At 36.2% G+C, this 20,918-nt stretch overlaps 1 protein-coding gene across 13 annotated transcripts in view; it reads left to right on the forward strand.

The window, feature by feature from the left end:
- The window catches only part of ATP8A (ATPase 8A), a 79,678-nt gene that overhangs the window by 34,152 nt on the left and 24,608 nt on the right, over positions 1-20,918 (forward strand). For 12 of the 13 annotated variants that reach the window (XR_008404606.2, XM_053743645.2, XM_053743651.2 and 9 more), the window contains 9 exons: positions 13,549-13,678; positions 15,839-16,022; positions 16,491-16,651; positions 16,788-16,985; positions 18,117-18,241; positions 18,863-19,009; positions 19,716-19,825; positions 20,104-20,277; positions 20,626-20,806. Coding sequence is in view for 12 of the 13 variants with exons in the window: in XM_053743645.2 (XP_053599620.1) it covers positions 13,549-13,678; positions 15,839-16,022; positions 16,491-16,651; positions 16,788-16,985; positions 18,117-18,241; positions 18,863-19,009; positions 19,716-19,825; positions 20,104-20,277; positions 20,626-20,806 (1,410 nt within the window). In the remaining variant the exon portion in view is untranslated. Of the gene's footprint in view, positions 1-6,001; positions 6,432-13,548; positions 13,679-15,838; positions 16,023-16,490; positions 16,652-16,787; positions 16,986-18,116; positions 18,242-18,862; positions 19,010-19,715; positions 19,826-20,103; positions 20,278-20,625; positions 20,807-20,918 lie in introns of those variants that run through there. The other variant, XM_053743650.2, reaches the window with a different exon arrangement.

A 20,918-nucleotide genomic window follows, 5' to 3' on the forward strand; every position in this document is an offset into this window, starting at 1 on the left:
TGAGGCACACCTGATGTTATGTCAGCGGGAGATGAGGTGTAACCTCTCAAAGCCACCAACTGACTTCTTTTATTCAAATAGGAGGCCAACCAGCGAAGGAGACTACCATGAATACCATAGGAGGAAAGCTTGTTACAAAGTAGTCTATGATTCACTTTGTCAAAGGCCTTCGAGAAGTCAGTGTAAATAGAGTCAACCTGACCCCCTGCGGCAAAACTTTTGCACAAATAGTTTTTATATACCAGAAGATTAGTAATGGTTGATCTACCTTTAATGAATCCATGTTGTTTTTCTGATATCAGAGGCTTGAAATGGCTGTATAATTGAGTGTATACTAGGGATTCGAAAAGTTTTGCGAAACATGACAAAATACTTATGGGTCTGTAATTTTCGCACCGCGACTTGTCTCCGTTTTTGAAAATTGGAACAATATGAGCTACTTTCCAACGTTTGGGAAAAATTCCATTTGTTAAGGATTTATTAAATATGATGCTTAAAGGTGTGCATAGCTCTATACCACAACTTTTAACGAATGAAGGGGGTATTTGGTCCGGACCAGCTCCTCTACTTGAGTCAAGAAGCTTGATTTTCGCCATTATGTCTTTGTCAGATATATAAATATGAGACATATAGTCAATAGGTCTACACTCAGGTGTCTTGAGATTGTTGTTGCTCGTAGCAGAGGAGTTACATTGCTGATCCGATTCAAACACCGAGGCAAAATAGTTTGAAAAAAGCTCACATACTCCCTGACCGGTCGAAGAAAAAGAGTTGCCAAACCGCATGACATTAGGAATTGAGACTTTGCCCTTTCTATTATTTACAAAAGACCAAAACGATTTTATATTTTCAGTCATTGTTTCTTCAATTGAGGCCACATAATTTTTATAACAATAATCTATCATTTTTTTGGCTCTAGCGCGTAATAACGTAAACACATCATAATCTCGTGGGTTATTAAATTTCTTAAAAAGTTTATGGAATTTATTCTTTTCTTCGATACATTTTATTAAGGACTTACTATACCAAACTGGATAATTATTGGACTTCATAGTTGTTAATGGTGTATATTTATTAATAATTTCAAAAAGTTTTTCATAAAAAATATTTACACATTCATCTACGTCAGAGCTCAATAAAAGATTATGCCAGTCCAATAACTCCAAGTCATGCTTTACGCTGTCATAATCACACCTTGCGAAGTTCAAGCGTTTATTGTTATTATGTTTTAAATTTTTTGGAGTATTACATAGGGAGGGAAATTCAAATTCCAAAGCAGGATGATGCCTATCCTTTAAACTTAGCGTATCAGCTTCGGTAACTGTCAATGAATTGACTGATGATAGTACTAGGTCAAGATACCGGCCATTGTCATTAGGAATGTTGTTACTTTGATAAAGGTTGCAAATTGAGATAAATTCCTGTAAGAGTAGTAATTTTTTACTTTGTGAGGCGCATGATGGCCCGTCAGTGTCAAGAGCAATAGAATATTCAGGTGTATTAAAATCTCCAATGATTAAGTTTCTGTCATCTATGCAGTGATTCAGCAATATCTTTTGACAATTCGAGTAAAATTCATCCCTCTTAGAACAATTTAATTCAGGAGGAAGGTAACAAACACATATATTGATTTTAGAGGCATTACAATTATTTGGTATGATTGTTATCCAAAGATCTTCTAGATTACTGTCCCAACATGCCTGTCGGAGCACCTGGAATGATTTTTTTACTGCAATGAGGACGCCACCGCCGTCCTCTTTTAAAGAATTATTATCATCGCGGTCTCTTCTAAAGATGTTATAGCGAGAGTCAACAAACTCTCCATCAAAAATATTTTTATTTAAGTTAGTTTCCGTCAGGCATATGACGTCATAGTTAGAATTCAGTAGATTTTCATAAAATTGTTTTAACTTAGTTCGCATTCCATTAATATTTTGATAATACATACTTATCATAATGAAAGTTTTTAGGAACTAGTTTATAAAAATAATATTTACTTACATAGAAAGAAAAAGTACCTAATAATTTTTACAATAGTTTGTTGAGACAGTCAATGGTTTTGATGTGCTGAGCTGGACTTTGTTCATCTTTACGTATATACACTTGGCCGAAACGAACCCACACAAACTTAAAGTTATTGTCTCTGCAAAATTTCCTCGCTACACTATGCACTTCTTTTGTTTCTGGGGAAAGGTGTTCAGCCACATAAATCCTGCGGGTTTCTCCCGCAAAGCCAATGTGAGTAGAGGCGAGTTTATCTCTAGGATGAGCTTTATTGAAACGAGTGACTGACGACAAGACCAAGTCACGTTGTCTCTGAGATGAAAGGGTGACAAGAATATTGCGTGGTCGCCCAGATGAAGTATTCATTTTTGAAACTCGGCGACATGCTTTTACATCGATTTCAAGAATATCAACCTGCAAACACTCGCAAAGTTTTTTGAATATGCCAGGTAAGTTTTCGTTTTTGCTCTCAGGCACCTCGTGTATCTCAAGATTCATGTCGCGTGAGATTTTCTCAATAGTTTGAATTCGTGTCTGAAATTTACCAAGTGAGTTTTGACATTTTGATAAGTCAGATTGTAACTGTTTAACTAGATTGTCCTTTTCTCTAATCTCAGATCTCAAATCAGCCTGCTCAGCAGCCAAATAGTCAGTGGTAGAAGAGAAATCAGTCTTCAAATTTTCAATTGCTCGGTTGACATGCACAGCCACCATTTTTTCGATGTCTTTATTAAGAGCAGATCTCAAATTCTTCATAGTTAGGGTTACGAAATATACGCGGCTATATAAATATAAGGTGTACCTATGTGATAAACAGTTTATAATATGCATTGTAACCACAAACATGTTTTTGAAATATAAATCAGAGTTTTCTTTTAAGTCGGTTTAAGAGTTTTGCCTGCATTTGCTTCTCAGTAAAAATAACAATGACGGTATTCCTAGAGAGTGGACAAAGCCTTCAATCGCCCTTTGAGCCAGCAAACGGCCGCGCGTGCTGCACCACTCCATGCAAATAGGACAAGCAAAATTGTTTTTTCAGCTATGATACTCACAATCACAATCTCCATAATTTTTGCTTTTCGCTCAAAATGCGTTTCGTCGTAGTTTATTTTGGTGTTCAAAAACACGCAGAAATTCGCGGATAGTTTCCTGTGTGCGGTTCCTGCCTTAGAATAGGCACTCATAGATCATTACTAAATGAGTGGATCATTTTCATTCATTCAAATTCCTTCCGTCGACGTCAAGCGCCCGGTCGTAAAATCACGGTTAAATCTTAAAAAATTTAAATAAAGGCTTTATTTTACCCATGAACTTCGGAGCTAATAGGCACAGCCAATAATGAATCGGGAAGTTCCTAAAGATTGTAACACGCTCAGATGAGAGAGAGGGGCTAGCTATAGTCTCCTGTAGTCCTTTTTAGTTAGAGTTATATAACTTGACTAATCCGTATCCGCGGAGTGCAGTTTGCCGGACCGACAGCGAAGTTCCGAACTAATTGCCGTAGAACGTCGCCTGACGGACAGACGCCCGGAACGATGACGACAAATGACAGTTAAATATCCAATAATGGTCAATTTAAACTAACATAAATTTCACCTATTGAATGGGAAAATTGCAAGATCTTTTATTAACAAAAATCCTGCGAAAAAGAATTGGTAATAAACCGGTAAATACTTTTTACTTGGGCAACAGCCTAGAAGATTTATTAATAAAGGTATTAAGTTAGAAACTTATGAAAATACTAGCTGCGCCCCGTGGCTTTGCTCCCGTGGGAATTTCGGCATAAAAATTACATTATGTGTTATTCCAGATTATAAACCCGTGTACCAAACATAACAGTCCGTTCAGTAGATTTTGCGTGAAAGAGTAACAAACATACATCCTCACAAACTTTCGCATTTATAATATTAGAAAAATTAGTAAGTAGGATGTATAATAAAAAAAAATACAAATTATATAGTCTTTGACTATATAATTTGTATTATTATATATAGTCTTTGACTATATAATTTGTATTATTATATATAGTCTTTGACTATATAATTTGTATTATTATATATAGTCTTTGACTATATAATTTGCAAAATGCCTAAAAAACTGCAATTTTTAATTTAAGATTACTTTAAATCCTTTAATTTAATATTGTAGTAAGTACCATCTGTTTGTACTGTTCTTGTTTCTTTGCAAATAAATGTTAATTGACTGAACGAATATTTCCGGAATATAACCATGTCGTAATTTAACCCTCCAGTGGCGAAGGTCACGGCTGCGAATCGATTGGCATCGATAAAATCAGTAGCAGTCAATTCCACGTTAATTCCAGTATGTCTACTTTATTCGATTGGCTTTCTAATTTTGTACGACAGTTGACGATTAAGTACTAGAATCGAAATTTGTAAAAAGCACTTTTAAGGTAGGTACCTACTTGGTTTACGTCACATCTTTTTTGTTAATAAGTTAGGAATTAAAAATATTGAAAAATAAGTTAGTTACTTAGGTAATATTTTCTTTTTTGTTTTTAAATTAAAGGGATACAAAATAGTTTTTAATTAGAGATATAATTATGTGGATATTAGTTTACTTTGATATGTGAGGCTGTTAGAATAATGTATCAAAATAAAAATAAAAATTGTCTATTCGCAACCGGCATCTGTATGTTTCTATTAAAATTTTTATAATTCGTGGTAACTCTTTTCTTCTTTGGGAATGCTATTGTTGCCTATCAGCTGCGTAGTTACATGCCTATGTACTTATCAATACGTCAGCAGAATCGACACTCAAATTATCCTGGGGGCTACTATGAAACATAAAAACGTCATGGCTTCTACACTTTCTGTCTTTTTATTACACAATACTCGACTCGGTATGGGAAAAAGAGACAGCATGTGGACGTCGGTAACAACGTATTTGTATATCGTGGTAGTCCTTGAAATCGGATTACGATAAAGGGTTCGTTAATTCAACTGAATGCTATATAACTAACGAGTTACTGACTATAACTGCCACCTCCTACGCTAGAAACTATTATTAGTACATACTAGCTTTGCCTACAGCTCCACCCGTGGTAGACTATGTTTGAACTCGGATCGGACTATCTAACTATTCCAAATTCCAGCAGAAACTTTTTAGTTGTGAATGCGAGATAGATAGACAGTTTTTATTTTTAATATAATATATAATATGTACCTAACTATGGATTTATTACATCCAGTCATTACCTGTTTTTGTAGGAGTACTTACTTAACAGTTATATAGATTTAGTTTAAAAAACTGAAACTAGTTGGAATTGGAAAATAGTCTATAAAAATCTGTTTCAGTTGTTTGTTGTACACCTTTTATTTATAACAGATATAAAAATATATGTACTATACATAGGTACTTTATGTAAAAATTATAATATCCAAACATACATAAAATATATTCCCACACATTAGAACATAGAACCTCCTCCTTTTTTTAAAGTTGGTTGAAAACTGAAAAAATAACACATTTTTTTTGTGTAAACCCACCATGGAACTACTTGTGTAAACCTGTCTTAAAATTAAAACCAACAAACTTATGTCAACGTCAAAAAGTTCCTATTTTTCCCGTAAGATGGAGACGGTTCATGTGGTGAATAGTGAAGTGCGTAGATTTTATTTACCGATATCGATAAGGCACATTAATTTATTTAAATATGATTTATGTTAAAAATATTATTATAATAAAAGATTAATAGAGTGATTTAATTAAACATGACTAGAATAGATAACAAGATTAAATTTATCTAAGATTGACGACCTCTGAAGCCTAATATCCTGTTGTGTTCGATGTCAAGGCATGATAATTTTGAGTACCCGACAGTTTACTGTGAAAACATTGAAAACAGTGAAATATCATCGTAGAATATAAAAAAAGGAGATTATGCTTCAGATGTCACTTCTGCATCCCCGGGAGCATGCTAAGATAAGAGATAAATAGATTATATTTCATCCCACAATTTTCCATCACTACCAAGGTGGGCGGTACGAGAATCGATCGTGCTGGCTCGCGTAGCGGTTGTTTGTGATGTCAACATGTATTGCGCCTAGACCTAGACTAGAATTAAAAATTTCGCTATAGATCCCGTAAAATCCTGTATAATGCCACTACGATATTCAGGAGAAAGCTCCGCAGTGAACACGTATAAAGAATGTTGACAATGTGGAAAACCATGGTGTTTGATTTTTCAAAAATCTTCAATTTACGCGGTGATAATGTGTGTCAAATTTAGAGTTTTTAGGTGTAAACAGTGTGGTGAATAGTGAACTAGAGTTTTGCGTGTTGCCGAGAAGATCTAGGCATTATAATGGCTTTCCTAGATTGTATGAACCGGTTTTTCCATAACCACAATGTAATGTCGCCGTTTTCCAGGCTTTACCGAGCCATGGTGCTGAAGATTAACCGACGTGAGTACTTGATCTTATGTATCCTAGTTCATATACTCACAAAGTCTTTGCACTTCGTGAGCTAGATTCGAACTAGGGAAAGTTGGGTTAAAGTTTGACCAGACTTTCTATTTCAATATCTAGATTGTTCTTGAGTGTAACCCATGAGTTTAACATTGACATTCTCGTTTTTCAGTTTTTCTCAGTAAGTTATTGCATCCTTAAGTAATAACTTAGGTACATACTTACTGATATGAACTAAGTAGGTATACATTTTGATATATTGTTAACAGGTTAGATTCCTGTGGCTTATAGGAATGTGTGGTGTGGCCAAATTCTTACGCTCCCTGATCAGTTAACCTTATCCACCAGCCATCATCAATGTTTAACACTAAAATTCATAAACCATTTAATCACCTACCTTACAATTATCACTTTATGATTTCAATTAATTAATAGATTTAGATTCGGCAGAAAGCTGGATGTAGGTACAAGCACATTCCAACAGTTGAATGTGCAGCTTTTAATTTCTTACAGATATGTATCGTTTTAACCCATGACCCTACCAAATCTGACCATGGTATTTGACCGTGACCTACAGTGGGTTCCACACCTTCACCTTGCCACGTAACATAGGGTTGATTACAATCAGCATATTTTATTCACCTGCCTCACAGCTGCTGCTGACATAGTAGCCAATAACTATGGATGAACTTTTTGTGGATGAATTCGTTTGTGAACATTGACATTACCTAAGGATGGCATTATCCTTACATTTTATAAGTCCCCTTACATTTTATAAACTTTATGTAAACTCTAAAACTTCCAGACAGTTTTCACCAAAAGATAGGTGATTCCTGAGGAAGGTCTTATAATATATATATTTATAGATAATTTGATTTATGTTTGATGTCAGCGTAAACATCATATGGATGATTGGTCGTCCAACTATGGGACCATTTCACCCAATTCCCTGAGACCTGTAACACTGAATCTAATGATAGGGATAAAATATATGAATCAGAAAAAATATCTGAGGCTTTTATCTCTCTTATCCTTGTAGGGTAATGTGATGAATGTATTGATGTAAATAAAATCAAAAATGTTTTTAGGCGATTTAAATAAAATCTTACAAAAGTATTAGCATATTCAAATCATTGCAAAGAATATGGAAGTACAGTTGTATTTTCTTACTAGGAGAGGTGTCCTTATTATAGTTATGATATATGTATGGAGATCAAATGTACCTATTAGCTCAGTTTGATACATTGCACACTGTAATGGATAATCATTATTGTTTCATAGCTGTTTATGCTGGTGTGTCCCAGCACAAACATCAGATGGGTTATTTGGCCTCCTATTCTTGGAACTTTAACTAGTTCCCCCATCTCTCTGTTACCTCTTACATCTAACTTGTATATGTATCTAACAATAACTAGCAATTTCCTCGTCGCGAGACGTCATGCCATATCGTTACGAGTTTGTTAATGTTATGACTCAGCTCAGGTGTTTCAATATCAGATGAATGAAAAAGAAAATAGTTTTTTTTATGTTTTCAATATTTGATACATGCATGGTTGTAACGCAAAATTTAATTATTTATTTATTTATATATAGACACTACAGATTAACAGACATAACATCCAAAACACCCGCATGCTAGTCAACACTAAATTATAAACTAGAAATTGTGATTAGATTACAATGTCGAATTGGTTAGATGTTTTACAAAATTATTATTATATTTATAAAATGTTAGTACAATAACAATATGATAATAATAACACGTCATACAATGAAATTAATAGTATTTAAACCACCATCCTTTTCTCGAAGCAGTTCGAAGCAATTTATTTAAAACTTAAAAGATTTTCAATATTGATATGATAATAATTTAACAGACTTGGTATTACATGGATCTCACATCTTTTTACGGTAGAAGAACTGAGCTGCGAGACTTGGGTGTTTTTTACAGCATGTTTTTGATGGCATAATCTTGTGCATCCGATTGTAATGTTGTTTGTATTCCGACCTTAAATTCCTACAAATAATGACAATAGACAATAAGTGATTTGAATCTTTGTAAACTAGGCTAAGCAAATCAAATAAACTAAGTACCTAGGTAGGTACCAACTATGAGTATGAGCTTTTCGGTGTTTGTTTTCATTCAAAATTTGATATAATTCGAGAGATGTAATATTGTGTCGTATGGTTCTGCCTTAGAATAGGACCAAGAAATATTATGTTCTAATAGAAGCGAACTCTGGGCTCCGACGCTCAACGGCTGAGGAATCAACCGGGAATGCGCGACAGAGAATATAGCTATGTAAAATGGCATGTGGCACTCCGAAGTGTTATAACAGTTTACCTATTTTTTACCTATTTGATCCCGGGGTTCGACGCCATAGCCGAGAAAGAAAATATCACCGGATGAGAGAGATAATTTAGCGATGTAAAAAATAAAGAAAACATAAAATAGGTAGAAAGCCTTCGGCTAGCGGCGACAAGTTTCGCAATTTGTCAAGCCAGGCGAAGCAACAAGTGTCGCCTTTTATCTACTTTCGTATTTGTTGAATTAGTTACGCTAATGCAAAGCAGTTTTGCCCACGAAAATAATAAAATGACTTATTAGTCAACGGTAACAAGTTAAATTTAAATAAAAACTTCATTCATATTGCTTTCACGCATCTTGTAATACCTACTATGTAGATTAGTAAAAATGGACAACGAATGATAAACCGCGGGTAAAACCGCGGGATGGAGATAGTAAATTATAAATGTTTGCTTTATCCCGAAATCTTCACGAAAGCAAGGCACAACTAGTGTAGGTACCTACCTAGTCTCCTAAAACAAAATCCTTTTGTCATGTTGGCAAATGTTGTTTTTCATTCAACTCCGTTCCTAAAGGAACTGATAGGTATGCAAAGATCTCGTCTGACCAGTGCCGACCTTGCTCCTCGCTTTGTGTCGCCTTTAAGAGCATTTGAATGCGTCCAAACACCGTACGTAGTATTTATGTTTTAGCAAAATAGTCCATCTTTTAACATAATATTTTAATTATTTCCATATGACATAGCTTAAGGTAGGTATACAAAATTTAAATTGCGGCCAAATCTTCAAAGTAATGAGTTTACTGGTTACGCTGGCCCCGGGGCAGTAGGTGTTAACTAGTGACTAGAAGTCAAATAGGCAACGACGGGCGGTGCTACCGGCGACAGCTGGTCCTATCTGTTGAGTACCTTAATACAGTAAACTGGTTCAAATTGGTTGGTTAAGTTTAGTGGTTCGCAAACTATTCTAGATTCTAGATTCTCTTCTTGCAAAGGTCGATAGGCTTAAATGCAATTGTCAAGGTCAAAAACGTACCTAATGTAATGCCTGTAAATAAGTGCATTCTTAAATGCAAGATGCACGGTGCGGTAATTTGTATCTTATTGCCAGGTTGCCAGCAATTTTGAACCTCATTCACGATACGAAAAATAATACAGTATATCGATCTACTGATATAGTAGTACCTATCTACGATCGGTTTGTTTTGTGCAGTGCAGCGAAGTGCAAGGTGCAGGTTATGAAATATTTGGTTCTTTTTATATATATATTATGTGGCTGTAATTGTGTTGACAATGTGAAGTCATAAAGAATCGATTTCACAATTTACAATTGCATCCCGTCTGCGTTATTTCAGTTGCATGATCTCACTAAATGACGAACATTGAATTACACTACACATAAGCAACATTATTACTGAGTTGCGTCCCAATTTCCTCTCTGCTTGGAGATCTGGGATGTCGCAAGGTTTATTTTCGCCTCTCAGAATACAATCCCCTCAAGTCGGACGATGGTATTTATTAGCAGAGGTGCTTCATTCTAAAATGTAGGAGGTACAAGTTTACCCGAAACCCTCGTGCCGTCTTTGTAATTCCAGTCGCTCTCGAAATTCTTCATCTCAGCCATCAGAAGTCCGCTGCTGGACACAAGCCATAATCTTGGGTTTGTCTCTGAATAGGGGATTTTGGGGAATCCTTTATAATTTACAATGCAAATTCTACTATTTACATAACTGATCTTCAAGCGAGTGACTGTCTCACTCGTATTTCGGTTTTATTTGTTTATTTTTATTTAGCCTATTGATGTTGTGTCCCACTGCTGGGCAAAGACCTCCCCCTTTTTGTTCTATTCATTTCTTATCATTATAAACTTGGCCATTTTGGTAGAATAATTTCGGTATCGTCCCGTCATATTCTTCTCGATCTATCTTTTCTGCGGCCGGCCGGTATCCAGAAAATAGCCTTTCTTTCATTTTTGATGAGATTCGTGTTAAGCGATAGGTACTATATATATATATATATATATATATATGTAGCCCGTTAACGGCCGATTGTTAGAACTCATTTGGTCAATATCAAAGACAGTTATCGATTTGCTAATTTATGTCTTCTATTTATTCGAACCAACTTGATCAGAATGATAGATTCTTGAACGACAAAATTACTGGTTTCGACGTTTTCGTCGTTCAAGAATCTAGCAGTAGTCGAAGATAGTAAACTTTAATCGAACAAAACGAAGCATATTTTTTGCAAAATGCCCATTAACACGGTCATGCTTAACAGCACTCACTGCACATCATTCCGTGCTAATTAAACAATAAATTTAATTGTACATAAGCACCTACGTAGGTCTGTATGTATTATTGTGAATGTTATCATTAGGTGAGTGTTAAATATTCTAAATAGGTACGTCCTAAAGTTGTAAGGATGGCCATATTTAACGACAAAAAGTGTGTAAATGACATCAACCTTCAACATTATGCACGAGTGAGTCATTGCTCAGTACATGTATGTAGGTGCTAGCGTTTTGCCCTTGCTTTACCTTAAATGGACTGTCAGGTGATTTTCCCTTCATTTTATATGACTATTTTGTCGATCTAAAAAATAATTTTAAAGACTTACCTTTAAACGGATTTTCTTTTAATAATAAATTCGTGCGTATTCTTACATAATTCATCGTCTTGATTACGATCGATATACAATCCACTATTTGTTAGCTAGCATTATAACTGAGGAGGCAAGTAAGTATAATGAGCCTAAAGCGCGCATTATTTCCATTCCCACATCCCATATTTCAGAGATGTGCATATTCGAATATTTTTTTATTTGAATTATTATTCGAATAAAAATTTATTGGTATTTTAGGCCTGGCCTCCAGCCAGCAGCCGCGTCCATCCACGCTCAGTAATTCTTTAGCCCCAGTAAATCTAACTCTTCCGGAAAATCAAGGACACCACATTCATAGTGGAATAAATTATCCTCACGTAGTATTTTTTCTAGTTGCAGTGTTCAAGGTTAGCGTACATTTGTACTTGTAATTTTCAATAACTGCAGGCTACCATCAACTTTTACAGAACGATTCCAAAACAACTCAATTCAATTTAGGTACCTAAAATGAATCGCATTCATACTAAAAATTAAGTCGATGGTACGAATTTGCGATGCAAGTCAGTTTAGGTCGTAAAGTGGATCGCGTTAAAAGATGATGGTAAGCCCCCAGGTAATTAAAATGCATGGAAAATCCGGAGCGTTGTGGTTCTTTAATTAATTAAAATGTCCAGCAACTTGCAAGCGATAGTACCTGAATGGTTCTTGTAGTGTTAGATTAGCAGTCATTGGTAAAACAGAAATATTTGACGAGTAGTCAATTTTCGAAGATGTGACGAATTGACACCAATAAACTGGTTGACCAATGGATACTCGACGAGTTAGCAATTTTAAAAGAATTGACGAGTAGACACAAAAATAGATTTGACGAGAAGATTCACAGGACGAGGATAAAAACGCTTGACGACCTACATCCTTTTTCGGACAAACACTATTGTTATTACACGAATACGATAGTAATATGCATACAATGTAACGATGTCTTGTAATCTATAACTCACGTCATTCGCTCCAACAGTTATACATAGAAGCTATATCATAGTGAACGCTCCATTATCCTGGCATGTGAATAACAGGGTAGGTATGTTCACTCGATCTGAATTTTGTATGAATGTACGATAACAGTGGCCTTTGCTATGTTTTTTATACGAAATAATGGTAGTAAATTGAAGGGTAGGTACCTATATATTATAAGGAGTATGATAAATTATGATAGTTCGATTATTTTATAATACTACATTTTATTACAGTCACGTCATGTGCCTTATTAGGTATATACATTGATATATACTATACTGGGCGTCTAGGTATTCTGCTAACTTTCAGGCCAATAGGTACTTATTTTCAATAGTAGATAGATACTCGCGCCACATTCGAGTTTGTTGATTCATATAGGTATTGTAGTTTTCACAGACCACTCGCTTCCGGTGAAGGAAAAAACATCGTGATAAAACCTGCACATTGGTGGACAGTTTAGTTCACTAGTGTGTGTTCGCACACAATCGCTTACCTTAAATGGTGGGTTATACAAGTCGTAAAAATCATGCAAGATGCCTTTGGCGACTTGAATATACAGTACACCAGTGAAATAACACACTCGATATGATGATGATGATGAATAGAAGATCTTATAGACACGCAATAAGAACTATAATTGAGACATGAGAACGACTTATCCGTAGTAGAATTGCCCCCTGGTTATACACATGTATAGAATTGCAATTCAACACAAGTTGTTTTAAATTTAGCTCAATTGTTCCGATTGAACTGAAATTTTGCATGCATATTTTAAAATCTGTTAATAGTGTTTTGGCATAAAGCCGATGTGATGTTGAAGCCGATATCGCGCGACCTCATTTTCACCAGTTGATTAGGTATACCTAATTTAGTCAAACGATCTGCGTACAGGACAACTTCATGAAAAGTACGTGGTTGGTTTCCACTTTCCACCGCATTTAGCCCATTATCCCATCTATAAAAACGAAAGTTTACATGTATTGTACATCTATATTTTGTATTAAGGTAGCTGATACTTTTTATAACAGAAATCTTATTTGTCAAAAAGTCTGATAGTCAATGGCGCTTTATTAAGTAGATGGCACTGCTGTGCATAGAAACGTAGTATTTTTTAAATAATTACGCGTAACACCGCGGGGTCCAGCTATTGATGGAATAAAGATTGAAAACTTTTCTCCTCTTTCCAGATGAGGATGAAGCGACGACATCAGGCGTGACTGAGGATGCCGCGGAGGAACAGCAAACCCGTATTATATTTGTAAATGGCCCGCAACCCATCAACTTTGTAAACAACCGGATATCGACTGCCAAGTATAGGTTAGTATAATCGCCAGTCCATGATTATTTTAACTGTTATTCTGCAGTCGTGTCAATCCATACTCATACCGACCATACTAACTATCCATACTAATATTATAAAGAGTAAAGATGACAGAGAAAGACGAAACCAGCAAGAGTAAAATAGCCTTTTTTATTATGGTTTTACCTGAGCGAAGCCGGGTCGGGCCTCTAGTGAGGTCATATCGGGAAGCAGAATTTGGTTAAGAAAGTGCTCTGATTATTTAGGAATCAGCTTGATTATATACTAGCAAATTTAAAATATTTTCAAATAAATTTACAATATAAGGGGTTAGCCTATTTGTAACTATCTCTGAAGGAACTGAACGAACCTTCGAACAGGACAGTCGACCTTGGAACAGGATAATTATGCCAATTGCCTGCGTCTACGCATTCTGGGCAGGTTAATTGGAACTGCACGAGTTATATGTTGCATTAGAAATGACACAGATACACTAGCGATCCTCATTGAAAACTATTTTCTGATATAAAATCAATTATTTTACCGAAGAATAAGTTTTAGAATAGAATAAGCACAATTCCATACAACGTGCATTTTATTAACATGATCTACTTAACACAAAAAGATTATACGATTTGATAGCAACAATCGATACGATTTTAATAAACATCTGGAAAACATCAATTGACTTCAGTCTAGTTAGAGACATGTCTCATCCCGGATAAACGATTTGCCTCAGTAAAAATTTATGAAAATTAATATTTATGAAAATAGTCGAGCAAAACAGTTAACGCGTTGAATCAATGACTTGTTCTTTACAATCCCATTGAAAACGATCAAAAGACCACAGTCACGAGATCCACAAATACGAATGTTTACAATATCGCGCGCGGATTGCTCAGGCGACTCCGCGACTCGATGCGTTCTTTTGTCAGTCACTTGGCAGGCCGCCAGTCTGTCACAGTCATAACCAAGTCTGTCCCCGATAGTGATACGTAATCATAGGCAAGAATCTGCCGAAAACTGTACTCGTTAAAAAGTCCAGTGGATTTTAAACTCGCTCTGTCAATTGAGCTAATGTTGTCGGTCAATCGACGTATATTGATTGGTTGGTATTTATCGAGCTGCATTGAAATAAGACAAAACAAATCGGTAAGTACTTGCGTCGATCACCGTCGATTGGCCGAAAACATTAGCTAGCACTGAGAAAAGATACAATTTCAAATTGTATTGTGTCCTGTTGTTTAGTAACACCCTGTTCATACGTTGTTTACATTCCAATGTGTAGTAAACAATTACACACGCAAACTTAAATTTCGTAGCTATAACGACGGTTCATATACATTTTGTATAATGGATCACGGTCGTTTTTAGTCTGTGACCTTACAAGTTTAAGAACTATTTTATGCTCCATTAGGCTATACTACGACAAGATCGATACGTAATGAGCATTAGTATATTTAGAACTCTAATTAAAACGCAACTAATAAAGTTTTTATGACAAAGTAATTAACGCTGACGGAAAGCTATCATACGTTTTTATTTTGAAACGTTAAATGCAATTTATCCGACTGATATTTTATTCTAATACTTATAACTAAGCTGTAATATGTATTTTCTGATTGTTGTACATGATTTCCTGAAACGTGATGACTTGAAGAAACGTAACTGTTTTGCGATTACAATCTCTTTATCACACTAGTTTAATATCAACAAAGTTTCGTTCCAATTTCTTTTCCGTAGTCATAGGCAAGCAAGATTGTAGATAATTCAAATTCAAAATTCTTTATTAAATATAGATATATACATCACTTATTGACGTCAGAAATTATTACTTAAACTAAATCTACTGCCGGCTTCCAAAGCACAGATGAAGGAGAAGCGGCGCAACAAACTTCACCGCGGCCATTTCTCCAAAGACGTAAATTAACAAATGTAGGTCTTATAAACTATTATCCCTTTCTTCATGTGTTTAGTCATCTTTTTTTTCCAAATCTTGTGCCTTGTGTTGTCAACTTGCAACTGAACTACAAATACATTACTATTTCACAAGCGTAGTTAATTTTTCTAGCATCTTATGTCGCACTGCTGAACAAAGGCCGGTTTAAGTTTTCAGGACAATGTGCGGTCGTTATTTTTAAATATAAAGGTACTTATAAAAGGTCTTTCTTCACCAGTGTCCCGTCATTCATCCCGTTGTTCCTGTTCGAGCAGTTCCGCCGCTACTCCAACTGCTTCTTCTTACTCATCGCGCTGCTGCAGCAGATCCCGGACGTGTCTCCTACGGGGCGCTGGACGACGCTCACGCCACTCATCCTGATCCTCAGCATCAGCGCTCTCAAGGAGATCGTCGAGGACTTTGTCAGTGTTTCCACACTTTTTTGAACAATAGTTTACATTTCTTTCTCTCACATCTCCATATGTTTCCGGTTTCGTTCGGTGTTATGATGCCGCGAGGCAGTCAGCGTTAAAAATAATCTTAAAAATTTGAAGATTCAAGTGAGATTTTGCAACCTGCCGCCTGCCTGACGGCAACTCTCCTTGGGTATGCTATTGTTGTCAACTATATATTGTTATCAACTGCCTAGGTTATATGTCCCTTAGTCACCTCGTACACGGAAGGATATGAAGTGGTCTATTCGAGCGCGGACCATACGCCACCGACAATTGCTTCGTTCGTAGCTGAAGGGTTCTGTCGTTCAAAAGCCCGATGTTGAAACATTCTGCCGACGAAACTTTTGTAAACGATGCAATTGTCGGAGAACCGTTTCAAACTCAAAAAAAAACTAATCGGGAACATCAGAAATTTATGGAAACTTTCTGCCTCAGAAACGGCACCGAGCAGACGATGAGACGAACAGACGGAAAGTGGCAGTCCTGCGAGACGGCGCCTGGCACACGGTGCGGTGGGAGAGGCTGCAAGTGGGGGATGTCTGCAAGGTGTTCAACAACCAGTTCTTCCCGGCGGACCTGGTGCTGCTGGCTTCTAGGTGAGATGACCACGTGGCTAGAAACTAAAAGTCTCAACGAAGCGAAAGCATTGGGCTGGCAGCTTTTAAATTCTTACACAACAGTCTTCAAAATGCCTTCATAGAATATTTTTTGACTGGCTTTTCATTCGCCCAGTGAACCGCGCGGCATCTCCTTCATCGAGACATCGAACTTGGACGGGGAGACGAACCTGAAGATCCGGCAGGCGCACCAGGACACGGCCCGGCTGGCCTCCAACACGGAACTGACGGACTTCCGAGCCACCATTACGTGCGAGCCGCCCAACAGACACCTCTATGAGTTCAATGGCATGCTGAAGGAATCCAACGCCAAGTAAGCACATTTTTACCTCTATGTACTCACGAATTATATAGGTATTTATTATTCAGACTGTTCCGATATATTTATTTTGTCCCCACTAGATTCACACAGTTGTGTGACGGCTTCGCTAAAGACGAAATAGTAGCAAAATATGTATGTATTTATATTATTATATTTATGTTATTTTTTTCTTTTTATTAAACAATTCAGGGTGGACTATAAACGCAACAGATTCTGGCGCAAATTGTCTCCTAACATACTGTCACAACTCAGCGTTCAGTCCGGTCAGTCCAACGTGTCGGATTGGATTCGGTGTGTGTTTCGTTGTGATAATAAATAGATTAGGTACGAGATTAGTATTGGTATTTAGTTTTGTTTTTTCTTTTATTTAAACCTGTATTTTTTTGAGGAAGTATATCATTGTAATTGTGAGGAGTTGTTTTTGTGGCGTCTGTAAAGTATGTCTTATTTAAAACATATATAATTGAATCACAACGCGCAAGTATACTCAAAACCAGTTTCAAAGTAAAATCGATAGTCATAAATCATTAAATATTAAGGTAATGTTATTGGCTTTTTAATACTTGGTAAATAAAAAAAATATCCGAATTCGTATCTTTATTAGTGTTGTGATCGCTTTTTATATTATTTTTTTAGTTCGTTAATTTTAGTTTTTTTAATCATAAAATTTTATTGTATTTATCTATTGACATTTGTGTTAGTTCAATATTTTTAACCTACTATTATCGTTTACACTTACCCGTGAGTAAACCGTGTATTTTATTTTTTAACCGACTTTACAAAAAAAGGGGTTCTAAATTCGTCGCGTACATTTTACATTACCATATTTCTCTTGTTCATCTGTGCGTTTTTCTCAGCTATAGAGCGTCGGAGACCACGATTTCGATTTCCTATATTTTCTCGTCCACACTGTTTAAATAAGTTACTTTCGGCATTTCTTCTCAGCAGTGGTCGTTCCGAAAGTGTGCAGTCGTGTGCAGCTTTGGTATTATTTAATTTAGAATATGACGCGCTAAAGTGCTTGTTAAGGTCTTCTTTCTGAATAAGTTGATTTCATGGGTTTTCTTGGGTTTGCCCCTTAGCGGCATTAGTTCCGTGCGTGAACGACATTATTTTTCCCAGGACTATATCCATTGGCCTGGACCAGATGCTCCTGCGCGGGGCGATGTTACGGAATACGGCGTGGGTCCACGCGGTCGTGATCTACACGGGACACGAGACCAAGCTGATAAAGAACTCCACAAAAGGTAAAACTTGTTTATGTTTTCCAATGTCTGTTACAGACGGACTAAATATTTTTTTAGTCTTATCTTTTTCCAAAACGTTGTCATAATTATTCGTCTGAAGTGATACTACTTACTATACCGGTACTTCGTATACGTATATATATATACTTCGTATACCGGTAAGGGAAATAATCGTGTCGATACTTTATCTGTAGGGAACATGTGATGACTAGGGAACATTTAACGTATATTTTATTTAGCATTAAAAAAAATAATTAAAAAGACACTTTGAAATCGTGCTTATCAACTCTATTTTGTTACTGTCATGTGAAAATTGAAAAGTAACGATCTTTCTTCATATCTATATTTTATTCCTTTAAAAACTCAAGTAATGTGTCGCTTATATGCTTTAAAATGGAGAAAACCTTTGGCCAGAATGGTTGTTATAAGTGTATTCTGTCGGAATAGATTCCGATAGGATATAAAGTTATAGACACTATGGCTTCTAAGCCATAGTTCGAATTTTTGTTACGTTAACTTTCTTTCTTTGTATCAAACTCGCACTAGCAAGTGTTACAGCCTGTACAACAACAGCTGTATAATTATAATTGGTTTATCAGTATCTTATATTTCTGCTCGCAGCGCCCTTAAAGCGGTCGTCGATAGACAAACAGACGAACACACAGATCCTCATGCTGTTTATGATATTACTGTTCCTGTCCTTACTCAGTGCGGGCTTCAACGAGCTGTGGACCAAGAACCACAACGACTGGTACATAGGACTTGACGGTAAGACTACATCAGAAATATCGGACCTACGAATAGGGTACTTGCCTGTGTATTGTAAGGACATTTTTTGTGAAGAGTAAATAAACGTTTTTATTTATTATTTATTTATTATATTTATTATAAAATACTAGATGTTGCTCGTGGCTACGCTCCCGTTGTAATTTTGAGATAAAACGCAACGAATCAGTGCGTTTTCGATTGGAAGCATATATACAACCTCCGACATGACACCGTCTGTCGCGTGCGGTGCCCGGCGCTGCACCAGCCTGGCGGGAAGATCTTCCCTCTGTGGCGGTCGAGCATAATCACCTGGCTGGCGCTACATAGCCTGTAGCAATCTCAGATAATGTAGCTTTCTAATGGTGAAAGAATTTTAAATCGGTTCGATAGTTTCTGAGATTACCCGCCTCAAACATACAAACTCACAAAGGCTTACCTCTTTATAATATTAGTATAAAATATATTAAATTCACAAAATTATACTCTATAACCGTATAATGTCACTTTAATTGATCAATTTTATTTATAGTAACATTTAGTATTTTTTTGTTCACATTAAAAAATAATTACAACGTTTTTTGACTCCCAACATTTGTGACCACTGTCATAGAAGCCCCATGCAATTATTTGTTTTTTAATAAGTATCTAATTTGACTCGATGGCGATGACGAAAGTTGAAATCCTAATAATGTTTGTTTATTTCCAGAGGCGCAGAATCTTAACTTCGGGTTCAACTTTCTAACGTTTTTGATACTATACAACAACCTCATACCTATATCGCTACAAGTTACTGCCGAAATAGTTAGGTTTTTTCAAGTGAGTACAGGCTTTCTGAATATTTGCTCGTTAGCATTTATGGTTTTGTTTTCCAAACCTTTAAAACTGCTCTGTGAAAAGTTTTATTTCACATAATAATCAAGATTATGTAACAAATGATCAGTAACAATTTGGGTATATATTGGTGAAATTTAGCTAATCTTATATTTATTTTTTAAAATCTATATCATAAATATTAAAAAAATATATATTAAATATAACTTTATTTAGTAACACATACACAAAAAAGACATAATAAAAGACATAATTTTCCTCAGGCAAAGTTCATAGCGATGGATGTTGAAATGTACCACGCGGCTACCGATACGCCCGCGATGGCGCGAACCTCAAATCTCAACGAAGAACTGGGAATGGTCCAATACGTGTTCAGCGATAAGACTGGGACCCTCACCTGCAACATTATGAACTTCTTCAAGTGCTCCGTAGCTGAGGTACGTATTTATCGCGATAGATGGCGCTAGACTCAAGATAAATCGCGCTAGCAAAGTTCTTACACAAGAAAAAATAGTGGAATCGTGTTGAATTTAATGGTCATTAAAAAAAATCACATAAAAGCTGTATAACCTCTAAACAATGTACGTTTATTCGCGTATTATTTGCCTAGTTTTAAGCGGTCATTATATATAGTTTCAGCATTGGATTACCTCGCAATCAAACACAAAAAATGTAAAGCGAAATTTCATTTCGCGTCGTCTGAAATGCTTAGCTTTTCTATTTTGGTGTATAATCTACTAAACCTACTATTAAACCTTAAACCTTACATAAAAATCTGTCCCCAGCACATCTACGACCACCCCGGCCCCAACGAAGCCCCGGAGAGCACCCAGCTGTACCAGAACATGGTAAGCGGTCACCCGACCGCTGACATCATCCGGCAGTTCCTCACCATGCTGGCCGTGTGCCACACCGTCATCCCCGAGTGGACCGCCGACCACATCGAGTACCAAGCCGCCTCTCCAGGTAAATATGTATGAATAGTCAATATGCAGCTCGCCTTCCTTCTAAAAGTCTACATTCTACCCTCATTCATACTTGTAGGAACAAAATCTTTATTTCAACATAGGATGATATG

The sequence above is a fragment of the Plodia interpunctella genome, chromosome 4 (genome assembly GCF_027563975.2).
Source record: "Plodia interpunctella isolate USDA-ARS_2022_Savannah chromosome 4, ilPloInte3.2, whole genome shotgun sequence".
Lineage (NCBI taxonomy): Eukaryota > Metazoa > Arthropoda > Insecta > Lepidoptera > Pyralidae > Plodia > Plodia interpunctella.